Source organism: Haematobia irritans, chromosome 3 (assembly GCF_050003625.1).
Source record: "Haematobia irritans isolate KBUSLIRL chromosome 3, ASM5000362v1, whole genome shotgun sequence".
Taxonomy (NCBI): Eukaryota; Metazoa; Arthropoda; class Insecta; order Diptera; family Muscidae; genus Haematobia; species Haematobia irritans.
In genome coordinates, this window is record NC_134399.1 from 62,044,107 (window position 1) to 62,067,773 (window position 23,667).

Consider the following 23,667-nt stretch of genomic DNA (forward strand, 5'->3'; position numbering starts at 1 on the left):
GCTTTAGTGAAATAGAGAGTTCACTTTTTTTTTTTTTTTTGAGTGTACAGAAAATTTTGTCAAAATTTTATTTCTATAGAAAATTTTATCAAAATTTTTCTTCTAAAGAAAGTTTTGGCAAAATTTTATTTCTATAGAAGATTTTGTAAAATTTTGTTTCTATAAAAAATTTTGTCAACATTTTATTTCTATAGGAAATTTTTTTCAAAATGTTATTTTTATAGAAAATGTTGTTAAAATTTTATTTCTATTGAAAATTTTGTCAACATTTTATTTCTATAGAAAATTTTATTTAAAAACAAGTATATACGGCCATAAGTTCGGCCAGGCCGAGTCTTATGTACCCTCCACCATGGATTACGTAGAAACTTCTACGAAAGACTGTCATCCACAGTTGGGCTGTGGTAATACTTACCCATGGCAAGGTGTCTTAAAATTTCTTAACATCATCTTCTAAATTTTAAGTTAGTCAATAATTGGAATATATTAGACAAAAAATGTATGTATCTAATATCTATCTACAAATAATTACGAACCGATATGGACTTTTGCGCAGTAATTAGAGAGCCAGAATTAAAATTAAAATATGGGGGTAGCTTTATATGGGAACAATATACAATTATGAACCGATATGGAACAATTTTTGTATGATTGGAATTATCTGGGGGCTATATCTGTATAACTATAGACCGATATGGACATAGTTAGGCATGGTTGTTAACGGCCATATACTAGCACAATGTACAAAATTTCAACTGAATCGGATGCACTTTGTTACTCTGGAATCGGGTGAAATTTGTTACTCCAAGCGGCTCCAAAACCAAATCTAGGGACCGGTTCATATGGAGAATATATATGATTGTGGACCGATATGGACCAATTCCTGCATGGTTGTTAGAGACCATATATTAACACCAAGTACCAAATTTCAACCGAATCGGATAAATTTTGCTCTTCCAAGAGGCTCCGGAGGACAAATCTGGGGATTGGTTTATATGGGGCTATATATAATTATGGACCGATATGGACCAATTCCTGCATGGTTGTTCGAGACCATATACTAATATCCCGTACTAAATTTTAACAGAATCAGATGAATTTTGCCCTTCCAAGAGGCTCCGGTGGACAAATCTGGGGATCGGTTTATATGGGGGCTATATATAATTATGAACCGATGCGACCCATTTTTTTGCAAGGTTGTTAGAGACCATATACACACACCACGTACAGAATTTCAACCGAATCAGATGAAGTTTGCTCTTGCAAGAGGCTCCGGAGGTCAAATCTGGGGATCGGTTTATATGGGGGCTAAATATAATTATGGACCGATGTGAATCAATTTTTGCATGGTTGTTGGAGACCATATACTAACACCAAGTACCAAATTTCAACCGAATCGGATAGATTTTGCTCTTCCAAGAGTCTCCGGAGGACAAATCTGGGGATCGGTTTATATGGGGGCTATATATAATTGTGGGCCGATTTGGACCAATTTTTGCATGGTTATGAGAGACCATATACCAACACCATGTACCAAATTTCAGCCGGATCGGATGAAATATGCTTCTCTTAGAGGCTCCGCAAGCCAAATATGGGGATCGGTTTATATGGGGGCTATATATAATTATGGACCGATGTGGCCCAATTTTTGCATGGTTGTTAGAGACCATATACTAACACCATGTACCAAATTTCAGCCGGATCGGATGAAATTTGTTTCTCTTAGAGGCTCCGAAAGCCAAATCGGGTGATCGGTTTATATGGGGGCTATATATAATTATGGACCGATGTGGATCAATTTTTGCATGGTTGTTAGGGACCATATAATAACACCATGTACCAAATTTCAGCCGGATCGGATGAAATTTGCTTCTCTTAGAGGGTCTGAAAGCCATATTTGGGGGTCCGTTTATATGGGGGCTATACGTAAAAGTGGACCGATATGGCCCATTTGCAATACCATCTGACCTACATCAATAACAACTAATTGTGCCAAGTTTCAAGTTGATAGCTTGTTTCGTTCGGAAGTTTGCGTGATTTCAACAGACGGGCGGACGGACGGACGGACATGCTCAGATCGACTCAGAATTTCACCACGACCCAGAATATATATACTTTATGGGGTCTTAGATCAATATTTCGATGTGTTACAAACAGAATGACAAAGTTAATATACCCCCATCCTATGGTGGAGGGTATAAAAATATTCAAAATTTTATTTCTATTGAAAATTTTGTAAAAATTTTATTTCTATAGAAAATTTTGTAAAAATATTATTTCTATAGAAAATTTTGTCACAATTTTATGCTGTAGAATATTTTTTTTTTTCAAAATGTTATCGTATAGAATGTTTTGTCAAAATTTTATTTCTATAGAAAATTTTGTTAACATTTTATTTCTATAGAAAATTTTGTTAACATTTTATTTCTATAGGAAATTTTGTCAAAATGTTATTTTTATAGAAAATGTTGTCAAAATGTTATTTCTCTTGAAAATTTTGTCAACATTTTATTTCTATAGAAAATTTTGTCAAAATTTTATTTAAAAAAAAAATGTTGTCAAAATTTTATATCTTTTGAAAATTTTGTACAAATTTTATTTTATAGAAAATTTTGTCACAATTTTATGCTACATCTAAAGAATGTATTCTCGGCATTATCCGCGACTTCTTCTTCGTAAATACAGTTTTCTGACCTGTATTGCATCATACGAAATACGTCACTTCCCCATAGTGTCATATATCAAATACCGGTCGTTGAGATAGTCTTTCAATACTCTCATTAAGTATTTCGGTATGTGAAATATCGACTTCAGGGTATATATTACGTTTTCAAAATTTTATCCTATAGAATGTTTTGTCAAAATTTTATTTCTATAGACAATTTTGTTAACATTTTATTCCTATTGAAAATTTTGTTAATATTTTATTTCTATAGAAAATTTTGTTAAAATGTTTGCTATATAAAATATTGACAAAATTTCTATATTTCTATAATTTCTTAGTTGGACAGGAAAATTCTACCAAAACATCAAGAATTCTACCAATCTGCCAAACGGTAAAAATGCATGGTAGATTTTTCGGCAGAATTCTACCAACTGTGGCAACCGTGTATGACATACAAAAGCCTCGTTCTTATTACTTTACCTTACTTTAAATTACAATACTTTTTTTCTTGTACATAAGTTACAGCCATTATACTAAAGTATTCCTCATTATCAATAATCAATATTTGCATTTCCGGTACATTCTGTTGCTTGTGTGTAATCAACTGTAATAAAAAACAATTTAATGCATCACTGAATAAATAACAACAATGACGAATTAAATGCAAACAAACCATTGTATACTCACATTGACTGCCTTTATAAACACAATATACATGTATCTGGTTGTGTGAATGAGTGTATGTGTGTGTGTGTGTGTGAGTGCTCTTATGAATAATAAAACAACTATCAAACTATTTGCTCCGTTTCACCCTTTCTCTGTTTCTCGGCAAAACAACTTTAACTGATAATTGAAATATTAAAAATAACATTCGATGCGATTGGAATGGACGACGACCAACCAAACGAACCTGATAATTAATTGAACGAATGTTGACATACTGCATTACATGTGCGTGTGTGTATATATGTGTGCACATCAACTCAACTGCAAACGACACTGCAAATAAATAAATTTTATACCTAAAATAAATTTTCTCAAAACGAAAAAAAAAAACAAACTATCACCCTACTCTCCTATCCTCCTCTCTCTCTCTCTATTTCTCTTTCTCTATGTCTCTTGTGTTTGTATATGTTTGACTGCCTTACACCAATGTAAATATCACCACTGCTACTACATCTATCAAACCTCCCATGTAATCCTATTTTTGAAAACTACTGCCACCACAACGAAACTTGTTCCTTCCTAAACTTTGTTACTATTACCATACCTACCACAACTACTCCAACTGTTACCACTTCTACTACTGCTACTGTCAACTATAACATAACTTGTGAATACACATCGACAACAATAACTTCCGCTTATAATTTTACCTCAAATTGCAACTCTAAAATCTATCCAGGAAGTCATTTGTTGCGTGGTAAGTTCTGTATGCAAAAAATTTTTTATTTCATTTAGTTGTTTGAGTTAAGTTGGAAACTTTTATCTGTGTAAAAGCAACTCTGTATGATTTTACTGAAATGTTAAGGTGTTCATGTAACAATAGTCAAATTTCTTATGTTCATATTTTATCAAATTAAATTTATTTGTTGGAAAAGTTTCATACATTTCAATTTCGAGAGAAAAGTTCGAGTACATATTTCATTAGACACCTCAATTTGAGTTACTGAAACTTCCGAATAAATTGTCGGGATAAGAGACTAAATTAAAATAAATTAATTTTTTTATGGGGTAAGTGCTTTATGCATCTGCTTTCACACAACTTCGAGGCGGACCCACATGGTCCGTGACAGTCTCCTTTTAGTTCGCATTCAAACAAAAGCTTATCGTATACACATGTCCATGCGAACCTTTGAAGAAAGTGTTCTACAAAACGGCATATTGGGAGGCTATATGTTCATCTCACTTTGTACCATTTTCAAGCGCTGTTCGTTGTTCTGCCCACCGGCTACATCTAAAGAATGTATTCTCGGCATCATCCGCTACTTCTTCTTCGTAAATACAGTTTTCTGATCTGTATTGCCTCATACGAAGAACGTCACTTCCCCATAGCCATATAATTGGACATCGCTTATAAGTCGGCGTGTCCATCTACCCTTGGTGTCGTTCCTATACCACAACGTCAATTTATCTCTGGTCGGATGTTCGGAGTACATTAGTTTTGAGTCCAGTCTTACTTGATTGACTGCTTTGTTGGGATTACCATGGAATATGTGTCCATCTCTATGCCGTCTCGTTAGTATTACCAGTTCGGTGTTTTTTATGCCTAATTGTAAACTCTGCGTGTCTAACTAGTTTTTCGCTCGTATCATGGTTTAGTGAAATTTGCGTTGAGCCTCTTCAGTATTTCTCGCTTTTATCACAACGGCTATGTCATTAGCGTAACTAAATAGGAATGTATCGTCTGGTATGGGTATATTCAGCATCTCGTCGTATGTGAGAGATCTGATCCTAAAATTGACCATTGTTCGGCGCCTAAGGTTTCCTCCATTCTTCTTAGGCCCTATATAGTGTCATATATCAAAAACCGGTCGTTAAGATAGTCTTTCAATATTCTCATTAAGTATTTCGGTATGTGAAATATAAACTCCAGGATATATATTACGTCTACCCACCATAGGATTTCTAAATATCTAGCGTCTCTAGAAGAATTATAGATCTCGATGCGTGGCTGCCCAGTTGTGTCGACCGGACGGCGTCTGATACTTCTCCAACTACAGATTTTCGAGGTCTAAATCCGCAGACAGACTCCTCGCAGACAGACTCCTAACAATGCTGATAGCCTCACCAAGACTTGGTTGACGGAAGGTTCGGCAATCTTCTTTCTTCTTGGGTCAGTATTTCGCATTCCCTACTCAAACGCCTGTGAATTTAATTCCCTCGCTATAACTAGATGTCGTGTCTGAATCGTAAATAGAAGAGTAATTTTTATTTGCTTGGAAGTCAGCGATGCCATTACTTGGAGTTAGGTAGCAGCTTACAATCGTGTAAATCGCAATATGCACCGATACGAAGCCATCGCTGTGTTTGCTGTCCTATATGGGTGGTCAGCACGTAGGTGACCATATTGCAGCTTATCCAGTATCGTTTTCGAGCCAAACCCTATTTGTCCAACTGTTATATTGCTCACTAATAATAACAAAATCTGCTTCTTCCTCTTTCACAATCTGGGACAGGAGAGCGTGTGCCAGTTTTGCTATGTGCATGTTTGCTTGAACTTCACTACTTGTTATTAGCGTGGGGTTACAGCTATGGGAGCCCGGCTGCGATCTTTTGCTTTGTCATCGCTTTTTAAACAAATGCCATATTTCATGGCGTTCGTGGACTCCTTCATCTTGTGGCCCGTCCTCCCACATTATATGCAGAGACTCATAGCCTTCTTGTCTGCAGTACCATTGCATATGTCCCGATTCAAAGCAACCAAAACAGCGTTTGCGTCCTCCTTGTACTTTAAACGACAGTTGGTCCATCCTACTAGAATCCTTGTCTCCTTAAGAATCACATTTGTAATGGCTGCCAGGAGTGAGAAGTTTGTCTCCTTAAATCGTACAGTAATGTCTTCATCAGGTGTCTTTGTCACTTTCCTAATAGACTTCTTCTTCTTCTGGATTAGAACTCCGTTGTGGCTTTCATCTTTATGGTCTGTACAACGGCCTTCATCTTCAGCATTCCCGTGATAGTCTCACGGAAGTTTCCATGTCTCCCCATTTTCCCATTACTAAGAGAATGCAGGCAGTCTTAGTCTACCGAACAGTTTGAATTGCCACCTAGGCTTCCCTTGGGTTCACCTTATCACTCAAACTACTAGAAACGTCCGCAAAACTGCGCCCGTCATAGGACTTTATAACGACGGTATCGGGGCGTTCTCTTGGTCTCTTTGGACGTGGTTTCCGCTTCGGCTTCTCCCCTTTTGCACCCGAAAACTTCATGTTCGAAGCTTTTTTGGCCCCCGTGGGTGCCAACACTTCGTTCGATCTCTTTTTGAGATTCTTTGCTGGGTTTATCTCTACTGGGCTGAATGCACTTCGCCTGTTCTTTAAGTGTTAGATCCTCATGTGTCCTTCTCGATATATCGGCTTCCCTATCTTCCTCTACCATCATCCAGGTTTTCCGGTAGTTACCTATAACATCAAGTAGTTCACCTATCTCGGAGACTACGTTATGAACATCCCTACCAATTTTCTTTTTTGTTCTACTTATTGCGGCCTTCATCTTGCGGAGTGTCAATTGACTCTGAGTTAAGGATTGCTCTTCTAATTACGTAATGAACTCGTGTTTTGGCGAGCTGTAATTCGAAACCGTCCCTCTGAGTGGGGTATTTTTCGTTTTCCCTTGGGGTTGGCATCTACTATAATCCCAATTGGTGTATCTATATCAGCCTCTCCTTCATTAGCATGTATCGCGCCGGTGACAGGCGTCGCTTACAAAGATTTTGCTACTTACAAAGATTGATACAGCTTCATATCTCCTACTTTGTTTGAATTGTTTGTTGGAGTATTCACTCAGTATGGGTCCCATGGAGCCGTTATCTGTGTCCGATAATGTAGTTCCCCCGAGGGTCCATATGCAAGCATTGAGGTTCTCACTAGGGTTGACACAAGACTTTATGGGTACTTGTATTCAGAGCCAAGCCGGACACTAATTCGGATGTCTTATCAACCGAGCCTACATTGCCAACTTAATCGTCACGCGACACGGAGCGTTCACAAGCCCTGCCAGGGATTAAACGGAATGGAGCAGTTGTCGTGTTAGCCTGAAAGTCATTTCCCTTAGATGTCACCGCATGTCCTCAGGTAACAGAATGCCACACCTGTCGACTTGTTGCTTCTATTCCGATCCATAGTTCAAATCATAGTCCATATTCGTAATTCCATGTCAATACCAGGGAATGAAGCCGCCGAGTCGCGCCTCCGATTTCAGTCGCCGACGACCATTTATTGCCAGCCCAATATGTCGACTCATCTCGACTCAAATTTAGCCGCCAATTAATCAAAAATATCGATTTAAAAACGAAAAATTTATTTATAATTGTCATATTATGCACTTTCTACCCAAAAACAATCATTTTCAAGCTGCTATAATAATTTTAAAAAAATTCAGCTCAAAAAAATTTAAAGAAATGTAAATTTGATTATAAGATTGGTTGTACAATCAATGTCATTACTTTCGAGCAACTTCAAGTTGATTTTATAATGGATAATTGTCCGCCTCCGAAAGGACAAATTTAGTGTCAGCCGCCGTCGACAAAAATGGGCCGGCTTCATTCTCTGGTCAATACTATTCCTATATTCTCCGTGGGGGCATCAGTCGCTTTACTTCGCCTATCTTTAGGGCACCCTTATTGGAGGATGCCTACTTAACTGTCGGCATACGTTCGCCATGTCGCGAAAACATCCTCGGTTTTACTTTCCTTTTTAAAGCACGTCCTCAATCTTCGCTACTCTTGGTTGGGGACTACTTATTTTTAAATCAAATTAAAGTAAATTAAATCCCTCTCAACATTCTACCAAAAAAACTATCCACTCATTCTTAACCGATAATGGAAAGTTCCAGTGCTCTCATTACAAAACAAAGCATTTCATTTATTTTGTTTCTTTTTTAATTATAAACCCTAGAAGTCTCGCATCATGAATACAGTAGGTATCACAAACAATTTTCATCTTGTCAATGTTATCATTTTTACACACAAAGAAAATTTCATTAAAATTTAGCCAACGAAAATTTGTCATTGACACTACGGAAGTAAATCAATAAGACAGTGAAAATGTTCATTAAAAGTGCGCAATGTTTCGTTATAATAATGAACATTTTCAAAAAAAAATTTTTAATGACCAATTTTGTTAATATTACGAAGCTTTTTTGTGTCAGTATACATATTCTCCAATATATAATACATCATCAATCTCCAAATAAAAGACGTAAAAACGCATGTTCATAACAAAAGCTTAATTCCGTTTTCTATCCGAAACCGCTGTTTGATTTTTGTTTTAAACCCTTTTTGAAGAAACTGATATAAATTAAAATTATTGCTTTAATTTAAGATAGTAAAAAAAACAAGTATATACGGCCGTAAGTTCGGCCAGGCCGAATCTTATGTACCCTCCACCATGGATTGCGTAGGAACTTCTACTAAAGGCTGTCATCCACAATCGAATTACTTGGGTTGCGATAACACTTGCCGATGGCAAGGTATCGTAAAACTTTTTAACACTGTCTTCTAAATTGTAAGTTAGCCCATACGGGGTATATATTAAACAAAAAAAGGCCGATTAAATACGTATATAATCTAGTTTGACAAAATTTTCTATAGAAATAAAATTTTGACAAAATTTTCTATAGAAATGAAACCTTGACAAAATTTTCTATAGAAATAAAATTTTGACAAAATTTTCTATGGAAGTAAAATGTTGGCAAAATTTTCTATAGCAATACAATTTTGACAAAATTTTGTATAGAAATAAAATGTTGACAAAATTTTCTACAGAAATAAATTTTTTACAAAATTTTCTATAGAAATAAAATTTTGACAAACATTTCTATAGAAATAAACTTCTGACAAAACTTTCTATAGAAATGAAATTTTAACAAAACTTTCTATAGTAATAAAATTTGACAAAATTTTCTTTGGAAATAAAGTTTAGGTAGATTACAAAATTTTCTATAGAAATAAAATTTTGACAAAATTTTCTATGGAAATAAAATTTTGACAAACATTTGTATAGAAATAAACTTTTGACAAAACTTTCTATAGAAATGAAATTTTGACAAAACTTTCTATAGTAATAAAATTTGACAAAATTTTCTATGGAAATAAAGTTATGGTAGATTATTTTTGGCGATATGGACCAATTTTTGTGTAATAAGTCATCGGCTATATATAACTAAAGACCGATATGGACCAATTTTTACATGGCTGTTAGAGGCCATATATTGACAAAATGTACCAAATTTCAACCGTATCGGATGACTTTTGCTCCTCCAAGAGGTTCCGGACGTCAAATCTGGGGACGGTTTATATGGGAACTATATATAATTATGGACCGATATGGACCAATTTTTGCATGGTTGTTAGAGACCATATACTAACACCATGTACCAAATTTCAACTGGATAGGATGAATTTTGCTCTTCCAAGAGGCTCCGGAGTTCAAATCTGGGGATCGGTTTATATGGGGGCTATATATAATTATGGACCGATATGGACCAATTTTTGCATGGTTATGAGAGGCCGTAAACTAACATCAGGTACCAAATTTCAACCGGATCGGATGAATTTTGCCCCTCCAAGAGGCTCCGGAGGTCAAATCTGGGGATCGGTTTATATGGGGGCTATATATAATTATGGACCGATATGGACCAATTTTTGCATGGTTGTTAAAAACCGTATACTAAGACCACGTACTAAATTTCAACCGGATCGGATGAATTTTGCTCCTCCAAGAGGCTCCGGTGGTCAAATCTGGGGATCGGTTTATATGGGAGCTACATATAATTATGGACCGATATGGACCAATTTTTGCATGGTTGTTAGAGGCCGTATACTAACATCAGGTACCAAATTTCAACCGGATCGGATGAATTTTGCCCCTCCAAAAGTCTCCGGAGGTCAAATCTGGGGATCGGTTTATATGGGGGCTATATATAATTATGGACCGATATGGACCAATTTTTGCATGGTTGTTAGAGACCATATACTAACATCGGGTACCAAATATCAATCGGATCGGATGAATTTTGCCCCTCCAAGAGGCTCCGGAGGTCAAATCTGGGTATCGGTTTATATGGGGGCTATATATAATTATGGACCGATATGGACCAATTTTTGCATGGTTGTTAGAGACCGTATACTAAGACCACGTTCCAAATTTCAACCGGATCGGATGAATTTTGCTGCTCCGGGAGGCTCCCCAAGCCAAATTTGGGGATCGGTTTATATGCGGGCTATACGTAAACGTGGTCCGATATGGCCCATTTTCAATACCATCCGACCTACATCAATAACAACTACTTGTGCCAAGTTTCAAGTCGATAGCTTGTTTCGTTCGGAAGTTAGCGTGATTTCCACAGACGGACGGACAGCCGGACAGACGGACAGACGGACGGACGGACAGACGGACGGACGGACGGACATGCTTAGATCGACTCAGAAGTTCACCACGACCCAGAATATATATACTTTGTGGGGTCTTAGAGCAATATTTCGATGTGTTACAAACGGAATGACAAAGTTAATATACCCCCATCCTATGGTGGAGGGTATAAAAATAAACAAGTATATACGGCCGTAAGTTCGGCCAGGCCGAAGCTTATGTACCCTCCATCATGGATTGCGTAGAAACTTCTTCTAAACACTGCCATCCACAATCGAATTACTTAAGTTGCGGTAACGCTTGCCGATGGCAAGGTATCTTAAAACCTCCTAACACCATCTTCTAAATTGTATGTAAGTCCATACGTGGTATATATTAAATCAAAAAAGATCGATCCAATACGTATATAATTCAGTTTGACAAAGTAGACATAAAATTTTGACAAAATGTTCTACAGAAATAAAATTTTAACAAAATTTTCTATAGAAATAAAATTTTCACAAAATTTTCTATAGAAATAAAAATTTTGACAAAATATTCTATAGAAAGAAAATTTTGACAAAAGTTTCTACAGAAATAAAATTTTAACAAAATTTTCTATAGAAATAAACTTTTGACAACATTTTCTATAGAAATAAAATCTTGGTAGATTATTTGTGGCTCGAGTGGCAACCATGATTATGAACCGAATAAAATTTGAACAAAATTTTCTATAGAAATAAAATTTTGACAACATTTTCTATAGAAATAAAATTTTGAAAATGATGAAAATTTTATTATGAACCGAATAAAATTTTAACAAAATTTTCTCTAGAAATAAAATTTTGACAAAGTTTTCTATAGAAATAAAATTTTCTATAGAAATAAAATTTTGGTAGATTATTTTTGGCTCTAGTGGCAACCATGATTATGAACCGATATGGACCAATTTTTGTGTGATTGGACCAATTTTGGTATGGTTGTTAGCGACCATATACTAAATCCCCCCCCCCCCCTTCCTAATTTGAACCGGATCGGATGAATTTTGCTCTTCCAAGAGGCTCCGGAGGTCAAATCTGGAGAACGTTTTATATGGGGGCTATATATAATTATGAACCGATGTGGACCAATTTTTGCATGGTTGTTAGAGACCATATACCAATATCATGTACCAAATTTCAGGCGGATCGGATGAAATTTGCTTCTCTTTGAGGCTCCGCAACCCAAATCTGGAGATCGGTTTATATGGGGGCTATATATAATTATGGACCGATGTGGACCAATTTTTGCATGGTTGGTAGAGACCGTATACTAACAGCATGTACCGAATTTCAGCCGGATCGGATGAAATTTGCTTCTCTTTTAGGCTCCACAAGACAAATCTGGGGATCGGTTTATATGGGGGCTATATATAATTATGGACCGATGGGAACCAATTTTTGCATGGGTGTTAGAGACCATATACCAACATCATGTACCAAATTTCAGCCGGATCGGATGAAATTTGCTTCTCTTTTAGGCTCCGCAAGCCAAATCTGGGGATCGGTTTATATGGGGGCTATATATAATTATGGACCGATGTGAACTAATTTTTGCATGGTTGTTAGAGACCATATACCAATACCATGTACCAAATTTCAGCCGAATCGGATGAAATTTGCTTCTCTTTTAGGCTCCACAAGCCAAATCTGGGGATCGGTTTATATGGGGGCTATATATAATTATGGACCGATATGGACCAATTTTTGCACGATTGTTTGATACCATATACCAACACCATGTACCAAATTTCAGCCGGATCAGATGAAATTTGCTTCTCTTAGAGCAATCGCAAGCCAAATTTGGGGGTCCGTTTATATGGGGGCTATACGTAAAAGTGGACCGATATGGACCAATTTTTGCATGGTTGTTAGAGACCATATACCAACACCATATACCAAATTTCAGCCGGATCGGATGAAATATGCTTCTGTTAGAGGCTCTACAAGCCAAATCTGAGGGTCCCTTTATATGGGGGCTATACGTAAAAGTGGACCGATATGGCCCATTTTCAATACCATCCGACCTACATCGATAACAACTACTTGTGCCAAGTTTCAAGATGATAGCTTGTTTCGTTCGGAAGTTAGCGTGATTTCAACAGACGGACGGACGGACGGACGGACGGACGGACGGACGGACGGACGGACGGACGGACATGCTTAGATCGACTCAGAATTTCACCACGACCCAGAATATATATACTTTATGGGGTCTTAGAGCAATATTTCGATGTGTTACAAACGGAATGACAAAGTTAATATACCCCCATCCTATGATGGAGGGTATAAAAATCATCTCCGATCCCCATGTATATACACAAAAATATATGCTGAAAATAACAAAATAAAAACGATCTATAACATAAAAAAAATAATTTTTGGAAAAATATTTAATAAACAAAATTGCCGCTGGTGAGATTTGAACCATTTTTCTTTATTTTTCTATTCAAAATAATAAAGAACATCTATATGAAGTAGTTAGAATGCCATGCCGTGGTGTCAGTTTAGGTTCATTTAACTAAACTGTAGTAGAAGTGCAGATGTCACGCCGATTTCACAAACAATTATTATTTTTCGCCTATTAAAGAAAATTTCGTAGTGTGAAGGAAAAAATTGTAGTTCAAAATTGTAAAAAATTTTTAGTGCCATACGAAGTCCAAAATCATTATTAGTAAAATTTACAAATTTTAAGAAATTCTGAACTATTTTGTGGGAGACACGAATTTTGTTAACCTTTATGCTTCATCTGTGTATAATTTTTTCCTCTGTTTAGTTAATTTAACTAACGTACGTAATAATTCCATGTACTAATATAGAATTAAAACGGCTTTAGTTAGAAATGTAGGGTTCATTTTTTTTTTGAGTATAGATAATAAGAAAATAAAAGTGTAACAACAAATACCGATAAAAATAAAAAGTGAAATTGGAATTTTTTTGTTTGTTTTTTAAACTTCTTCATTCAAATGAACTTCCAGGGCACAACTTCTAAAGCAATGCAAAGGATCCAAAAATGGAGTACTTCTATCCTATGACAAGCCCATGTAAAATTCATTGGAGATGATCCAAGTTTGCACTACTTCCGGATCACAAATTGGGGATCCAAACTACTTTTTTGAAGCTTTTTTTTTTGTTTGCTGGGATGCTTCATAGAAATTATAATATAAAATTAATTGCTCCAGTTAAGAAAAAAATTGTTCAATTTAAATCATGCGATTGCTTTTAGTTTTGATTAAAATTTTAAATCATTTAATTTTCAAATGGAATATGGATCAATTTAAGTAATTAATAAATGTTTGTAAAAAATATGTAAAATATGTTTGATGATATTTCTATACATGTGGAAAATATTTGAAGTTGTTTCTTCTCAGATGTTAACAAGTAGTAAAATATTTTTATATTAAATTAAAAAAAAAAATATTTGTAGAATTTTTTCAAAGAAATTAAGCATGCATAAATGTTCGTTGTTGTCACTTTAATATTTATTTTGTTTTTTTTTTTACAACCTTAAATTCAATTAAAACCCTTGCGTTGATATCCATTGTATATGAATGTTAATTTAATAAAATTGCACTAAAATATTTATGCACGGCCCCAGTATATGAATGGAATGATTCATTATAGAGTATGTTTGCCATTTTTTCGACCTTTGTTTAAATGTTTCATGCTTTTCCTTTTTGACCTATAGCACACAACTATTTGCTGTCCTCTTTCTGAAACTGAAAAAAAAAATAATATTTATTTTTCCAATAGTTTATGTTATTCTGTTATTGAAAGAAAGAATAAATATAATTTATTGTGAAAATCGACAAAAATCGAAAAAAATATATAGATGTTTTCTCTTTCGAATCCAGTATGAATTTTTTATTTATTCATATCTTTACAGCTGCATCTGAATGTTCAAATGAACGCTTGAAACCGTACAATGGGTCTTGCTATTTGTTTGTTTCATATCCGGAAGTTGATTGGAATACCGCCCAACAGGTATGTCGCGGCATGGGTGCTAGTTTAACTTCGGTGTCATCTGCGGATGAACACAGGTGAGTAAAAATGTATTATTTCGCCATTTAACACAGGCACAAAGAAATTTATTTCAATACTAATAGAGTGGCATACCATTGACATAGCATAGCATTCAATATTAAAAAGCTCACAAAATAATATATTTTGTTAACGCAAAAAGTTTAACTATTCAGCAAAAAAAAAATTGGAAGTTCTTCTAAAGGGTGATACGGTCAAAATTTGGTCAAGGGAAAACGCGTGTAAATCGGTGAAATCGTTTATTTAAAAAATCAAATTAAATTTCTTTTTCAAGTTCAATTAGTATAAAATTCAGGAAAAGTATTCAGTTAGGCTTTCGCTTTTCAAAATCCGAATTGCCGGGCCTCACGCTTGACACCTGCCATCAGATTTGGTACAGCCACCTTGTCCACCCTCTTCGCCGCAGAAGCCAGTTTGCCTTGAACCGCTGCTCGTCCTTAGCAGTTTGTTTGGTCTTCTTTAGGTTCCGCTTGACAATAGCCCAGTATTTCTCAATTGGGCGGAGCTCTGGCGTGTTGGGAGGGTTCTTGTCCTTGGGAACCACCTGCACGTTGTTGGCGGCGTACCACTCCATGACTTTTTACCGCAATGGCAAGATGCCAAATTCGGCCAAAACAGTACGGAACAACCGTGTTTCTTTAGGAAAGGCAGCAGACGTTTATTCAAACACTCTTTCACGTAAATTTCTTGGTTGACAGTCCCGGAAGCTATGAAAATGCTGCTTTTCAAGCCACAGGTACAGATGGCTTGCCAAACCAGATATTTCTTTGCGAACAGTTTTATGTGCTTGAAAATATCTGCTACCTTTCCCCTTCCTTTTGCCTTATAAAACTCCTGTCCCGGAAGCTGCTTGTAGTCGGCTTTGACGTAGTTTTCCTGGTCCATTACCACGCAGTCAAACTTCGTCAGCACCGTCGTGTACAGCCTCCGGGATCGCGCTTTGGCCGTCGTATTTTGTTTATCATCGCGAATTGGAGTCACTACCTTCTTGATACACCCAGCTTATTTGTGGCATCTCGGAGAGAGAGGTTAGGGTTTCGCTTGAAACTTCCGGCAACTCTCTTTGTCGTCTCAGCGGCTTCCGGTTTTCGATTACCCCCCGATCCAGACTTCCTGGCTGTCAACAAACGTTCCCCAAACACTTTAATTACATTTGTAACGTTGATTTGGCAACTTTTAGCGATTTTGCCAGCTTTGCGTGCGAGTAGCTCGGATTTTCGCGATGCGCGAGCAAAATTTTCATACGCTGCTCTTCTTGCTTGGACGGCATTTTGACAACTGAAGAGTGAATTCCAAAATCAAAATAGGAGCACCATTCTACACACACACCTTCAAAATCAGGGGAGTTCAGGTTTTTTAAATGCAAAATTGAAAGAAATACGTCAAGTTTATATTGACCAAATTTTGACCGTATCACCCTTTAAAGGCACAATTTTAAAATCACTTCCAAAAGTGTCCTCCAAAAGATGTTCTTTATTTTAACTGCAGAGGATGTTCAATTGAGTAAATTTTTTATACCCTCCATCATAGGATGGGGGTATATTAACTTTGTCATTCCGTTTGTAACACATCAATATATTGCTCCAAGACCCCGTCCGTCTGTTGAAATCACGCTACTTCCGAACGAAACAAGCTATCGACTTGAAACTTGTCACAAGCAGTTCTTATTAAAGTCGGTCGGATATTCTTGCAAATGGGCCATATCAGTCGACTTTTACGTATAGCCCCCATATAAACGGACCCCCAAATTTGGCTTGCGAATCCTCTAAGAGGAGCAAATTTCATCCGATCCGGATGAAATTTGGTACATGGTATTAGTATATGGTCTCTAACAACCATGCAAAAATTGGTCCGCATCGGTCAATAATTATATATACCCCCATATAAACCGATCCCCCGATTTGGTTTTCGAAGCCTCTAAGAGAAGCAAATTTCATCCAATCCGGCTGAAGTTTGGTACATGGTGTTAGTATATGGTCTTTAACAACCATGCAAAAATTGGTCCACATCGGTCCATAAGTATATATAGCCCCCATATAAACCGATCCCCAGATTTGGCTTGTGGAGCCTCTAAAAGAAAAAAATTTTATCCGATCCGGTTGAAATTTGGTACATGGTGTTAGTATATGGTCTCTAACAACTATGCAAAAATTGGTCCACATCGGTCAATAATTATATATAGCCCCCATATAAACCTATCCCCCGATTTGGTTTTTGGAGCCTCTAAGAGAAGCAAATTTCATCCGATCCGGCTGAAATTTGGTACATGGTGTTAGTATATGGTCTCTAATGACCATGCCAAAATTGGTCCACATCGGTCCATAATTATATATAGCCCCCATATAAACCAAACACCAGATTTGCCCTCGGAGCCTCTTGGAAGACCAAAATTATATGGCCTCAAACACCCATGCAAAAATTGGTCGAAATCGGTCCATAATTATATATAGCCCCCATATAAACCGATCCCCAGATTTGAACTCCGGAGCCCCTTGGAAGAGCAAAATTCATCCGATTCGGTTGAAATTTGGTACGTGATGTTAGTATATGGTATCCAACAACCATGCATTAATTGGTTCATATCAGTCCATAATTATATATAGCGCCCATATAAACCGATCCCCAGATTTGACCTCCGATGCCTTTTGTAGAAGCAAAATTCATCCGATCTGGTTGAAATTTGGTACGTGGTGGTAGTTTATGATATTTAACAACCATGCCAAAAGTGGTCCATAGTAGTCCATAATCATATATAGCCCCCATATGAACCGATCCCCAGATTTGGTTTTGGAGCCTCTTGGAAAGGCAAATTTCATCCGAGTCAGTTGAAATTTGGTACATTGTGCTAGTCTATGGCCGTTAACAACCATGCCTGACTAGGTCCATATCGGTCTATAGTTATATATAGCCCTCAGATAAATCGATCCCCGATCATACAAAAATTGGTCCAAGTTCATAATTGTATATAGCCCCAAATAAGCGACCTCCATATTTCAATTCTGGCTCCCTACGTACCGTGCAAAAGTCCATATCGATTCGTAATTATTTGTAGACTCACCTACATATACCATTTTTGTCTAATATATACAACGTATGGACTAACTCATAATTTAGAAAACGATTTAAGATACCACAACCCAAGTAATTCGATTGTGGATGACAGTCTTTCGTAGAAGTTTCTACGCAATCCATGGTGGAGGGTACATAAGATTCGGCCTGGCCGAACTTACGGCCATATATACTTGTTTTAATTGAATTGTCTATTTGAATAATTAATTGTTTAATATAAACCGTGAAAATGTTCATTCATTTTCTTAACTAACTGTGTGTTCTTGGTTTGAATAAAGCAATGATTGTATCTATTAAGTTTTGTTTTTATTAAAGACGTTACTATCTTCAATCACATTTCAATTGACTTTGATTAAAAAACGATTGTATCAATTAATTTTTTTAACTGATTTATTTTTCCGAGTTTGATTAAAACGTTAATCTATCAATTAATTTTTTGTATTTTTTAAGCTTCGAGTTTGATTAAAAATTTAATTGTATCAATTAATTTTTTAATTAAAAAAGTTTTCAGCTTCAATTAACATTTTACTTTTAATTGGTAATAATTTGGTGATATTTTTTCTGTGAAATGATTTCAAATTTCTTTAAACCTTTTTAGTCCTCGAACGAGATGAGATTACTATAGCGGACCGCAGCAGGGACTGGGTATCTAGAAGTTCATCAAACAACTAACTGGTCATAGCTCATCGTATAGAATTCTTGTTAAGGATTTTCCAACAATAGGTGTTAGTTTGAATCACCTGGTATTTAGGTGCTGTAACTTGTACAGCTTTTGTTATTTAACAATAGAAGAATACACCATTTAACAATAAATTCAATACAAAATTGTGGAAAATCAGTTTACAAGACTGAAGCCACCTCAGTGGGAAAATATAAGAGTTATTATTGAGCCTCAAAGTGTGACAGGTATGTGATTATTGCGCTTTTACGATAAAAACTGTCCCGACCATGTTATCTCTCCAATAAGGATTGTAAACAGATTCAAACAGAGTCCACCTTTCGACTTTTCTAAAATATGGAATATCGACTATTTGACTTTTTGAGAAAAATGAAGTTTGAAGTCGGGTCAATGATTAGGTTAGGTATAGTGGCAGCCCGATATTTTAGGCTCACTTAGTCTATTCAGTCCATTGTGATACCACAGTGATGAACTTCTCTCGTATCACTGAGTGACAAGGGACCTCTTTTTTTATAGCCGAGTCCGAACGGCGTTCCACATTGCAGTGAAACCACTTAGAGAAGCTTTGAAACACTCAGAAATGTCACCAGCATTACTGGGGTGGGATAATCTACCGCTGAAAAACGTTTTGGTGTTCGGTCGAAGCAGGAATCGAACCCACGACCTTGTGTATGCAAGGCGGGCATGCTAACCATTGCATCACGGTGGCTTCCAGTCGGGTCAATAGTACAGGTTTTAGTAATAATTGTGAAATGTACATATTGATTTTAAAATAAATGACATCGTCTATACATATTGCTTACGTTATTATAGAAATATATACTTTTTTAAATCAATGTCGACTTTTCGTAAAAATTCGATTAATGGATTTTTGCCAATATCAAAAATCGATTTCAATCAATTTTCACAAATTTCAGACATCAAATTTGAGCATTACAAAGAGTCGACTTCGACTTTGGCATTCCTACTATCGAAGAGGTGATCGCTGCTGTTCAACGGGATCTTGTGATGAAGTCCCAAGGTACTTTTTTGATTGGGGCCAAGTAAAGGATGGGGTTTATGCCAAAAGCAGTCACTTTGTTGTAAACATTATCTTGTTGGTTGGTTATTATTATTGACTACCTTCCTATCTACTGTAAAATAATCATCCTATCATTCATTCATCAAAATACAACATTTATTTTAAATCGAATCTAACACCACTTATTGGAAAGCATATGAGCTTCGAGCTGGTAATATATAAATATGGAATAGCTACAATATTAACTCAACTCCCTGTGCAAAATTTCACATAAATCGGAGGAAAACTTTGGTATCTGTGATATAATGATTTCAATCAAATTTAGCACACTTGACGATACTATTAATTCTACCCTTTGTGCAAAATTTGAACCAAATCAGTATAAAATTCTGACTGGTGCGGGCTATGTAAGTGTATATCGGGCGAAAGATATATAAGGAAGCTATATCCAAATCTGAACCGATTTCTTCCAAAACCACACTGAAAACAAGTATACACAGTCTCACACAAGTTTACATACGGTTAAAGAAATTATATTTTCTTTAAATAATCAAATTTTAAAAAATATGCATATATATCCTTTAGTTTTAGTAAATTATTCCGAAAAACAAAGTATTTGTTAATTTTCTAGAAGATTTTTTTTGGTGTGGGTAATAAACAACAACAAGAAACATATTTAGTTAAGAGGTAAAAAACTCAGGAGTATGTAAACTTGTGTGAGACTGTGTATAAAGCAGTAAGTTCGGCCGGGCCGAATCTTAGATACCCACCATCATGAATCAAATATTATAGTTTCCTGTGAAAAATTCAGGGGGATTTGATGACAAGCAGATCAGTTCAACCAGTATACTTCCCGAAGATAAATTCAAAGATTTTACCTATGAAGACTAGATCAGATTCTGGATTTATAAGAACCATATATGTTTGAGTTTTAGAGGAATTATAAACATCGGGTGCAAGTGTGCAAGAAAACAATGAAATAACGCCTTGATTTAAAATCTAACATCTGTAGATTTTTACCCCCATTATTTAAACGATTACCAGAAGTAAAATCTGGAAACTGTAATTCAGTTTCAAGCAATTTTCATTATCAGTGCACATGGACCGATATTCACCATTTTCGGCACACCTCTTTATGTTCCTAAAATACTTCTAGATTTAAAATTTCATGCAAATTTGAAAAAAAACTATGGTTTCTAAAAGCCCAAGAAGTAAAATCGGGAGATCGGTCTATTTGGGTGATAAACCAAAACACGGACCACTACTCGCCATTTTCGGCTCTCATATTTAAGGTCCTAAAATACCTATAGATTTCTCATTTCAGGCAAATTAGATAAAAACTGCGGATTCTAGAAGCCTAAAAAATAAAATCATTTCTTGCACACCTATTTATATTCCTAAAAACCTCCAGATTTTCGATTTCAGGCAAAGTGGACAACAATTACGGTTTCTAGAAGCCCAAAAAGTAATATCGGGAGATCGGTCTATCTGATGGCTATATCAAAACATGGACCTATACTCACCATTTTCGGCATACCTTTTTATGGTCTTAAAATACCTCTAGATTTCCAATTTGTGGCAAGTTGGATAAAAACTACGGTTTCTATAAGCCCAAGAATAAAATCTGGAGATCGGTCTATATGGGGGCTATATAAAAACATAGTTCGATACTCATCATTTTCAGCACACTTCTTTAGGGTTTTAAAATACCTCTTGACTTCTAATTTCAGGCAAATTGGATAAAAACTACAGATTTTAGACGCCCAAGAAGTAAAAACTGGAGATCGGTCTATATGGAGCTATACCAAAATATGGACCGATACCCACCATTTTCGGCACACCTCTTTATTGTTCTAAAATACCTCTAGATTTCCAATTTCAGGCAAATTGGATAAAAGCTACGAATTCTATAAGCCCAAGACCCCATATCGGGAGATCGGTCTATATGGGGAATATACCAAAACCTCGACCGATTCTCACCATTTTCAGCACACCTCTTTATGGTCCTAAAATACCTCTAGATTTCAAATGTCAACCAAATTGGATAATAACTACGGATTCTAGAAGCCCAAGAAGTAAAATCGGGAAATCGGTCTATATGGGGGCTATATCTAAACATCAACCGATACTCACCATTTTTGACACACCTCTTTATGGTGCTAAAATACCTTCTAGATTTACAATTTTAGGCGAATTGGATGGTAACTATCGATTCTAGAAGCCCTAGAAATATAATCGGGAGATTGGTCTATATGGGGGCTATACCAAGATATGGACCGATACTCACCATTATTGGCACACCTCTTTGTGGTCCAAAAATACCTCTAGATTTCCAATTTCAGGCAAATTGGATAGAAACTAAGGTTTTTATAAGCCCAAGACACCAAATCGGGAGGTCGGTTTATATGGTGGCTATATCCAAACTTGGACCGATATAGCCCATCTTCGAACTTGACCTGCCTGCAGACAAAAGACGAGTTTGTGCGAAATTTCAGCACGATTGCTTTAGTATTGAAGACTGTAGCGTGATTACAACAGACAGACAGTCAGACAGACAGACGGACATTGCTAATCGTCTTACAATTTCTCCCTGATCAAGAATATATATACTTTATATAGTCGGAAATCGATATTTCGATGTGTTACAAACGGAATGACAAACTTCCCTGTAGGAAATTGAGCTGACTTTAAGCTAACAAATGGTTAATCAAAACTGAGTTACATGTGACTCAAAAACTCACTCATTTCCCATGTAAAATCCTATTCAGTTTTAACACGTGTTGTCATTGGAACGAGTCAGTTCTCACTCACCTCTGCATAAGTTTCAGCTAACCAAAAATTAGCTCAAAATGAGTTAGCTTTTGGCTTATAATATACAAGGACACTATAAATTAGCTTCTAACTGATTAGTTTATGGTGAGCTATCTGGTTAATAAAATTATTTTTTATTATTTTTTATTCATTTTATTCTGAAGTAATTATAAGCTTACTCAGTCTTTGTAACTATATTAAATAATAAATAAAATGTAAAATATAAAATATAAAATATAAGTTCTAATATTAGGCTTGGGTGTTGTCTTAATATCATTCGCTTTTCTTTCCTTTGAGATTGTATTGCAGTTCGCTGATTGAAAGTGGGCTTCATCAGAGAACTCCAAAAGCCTTGAAAGCATTTCTCTGGATATTTTCCTCTATTACAAAGAATTGCATCTACGAATAACAATAAGAATATATAAGAAGAGAATGATAAATTGATTTACTACTATACCTATTAAGATCAGCACTATGTTCGCTTTTCGCGTTGAAATTTTCGCGGTTACTTTATTAAAACAGTTCAATATAAATTAACCCTCTAATGCCCCAATTTTTTTCCAGCTGATTAAATTTTCAATGTTAACGACACAAAAGCAAGAAAACTTAACAAGAAAAATTTATACGGTAAAATTCAGTATATGCTGCAAAGCCTCTTGAAGAGTTTCAACAAAATTTTCTTTTTATTTTACCCATTTTTGTTGTCTTAAGGAGTGTTTTACTAAAAGCTTCCTTATTAAAGGCGGGATTAGAGGGTTAATTCAATTGATGTCCAGTTTCTTGTTCCTCTAGATTTCGGCAAGACTTAAAAGGAATATGTTTGTTTTCATTTATAATTTTGATTATTTGTGTAAAAGTGATGACGAAATAAAGTGGTTTTCAACTCGAAAACCGAATATAGTACCAACCTTAAGTATTTCGGAGTTTCGTTGCGGAAACTGAACATAGTACTTACTTTTAAACAGCAAACAGCCCATTGAAAAGTTTCCATTTATTCCGTCAATGATACCACTATGATGGGTTCTACGTTAAAAAATACAAATTTCAATTATTAAATTGCATTTTAGTTATGCATTTAAATGTTACTTACCGCTATCCATCGGAAAAATGCAAAAGTCCTCTGAAATATTTATTTAAAAATCTAAATGACATTTATAGCAGTGGATATATTTTTTTTGTTTATTTAGTTGATTTTTTCTATGACTTTATTTTAATTACATATGCATCAGCTTTGAGTGAACAAAAAGGTAACTCATTACTGATCGAGAAAA

The 23,667-nt window shown here is 35.7% G+C and overlaps 1 protein-coding gene across 1 annotated transcript in view; it reads left to right on the forward strand.

The window, feature by feature from the left end:
* LOC142232130 (uncharacterized) overlaps window positions 1-23,667 on the forward strand; it is an 825,742-nt gene that overhangs the window by 701,085 nt on the left and 100,990 nt on the right. Inside the window, exon 13 of the mRNA XM_075302843.1 lies at window positions 14,662-14,815. Coding sequence (XP_075158958.1) covers window positions 14,662-14,815 — 154 coding nt within the window. The remainder of the gene's footprint in view (window positions 1-14,661; window positions 14,816-23,667) is intronic.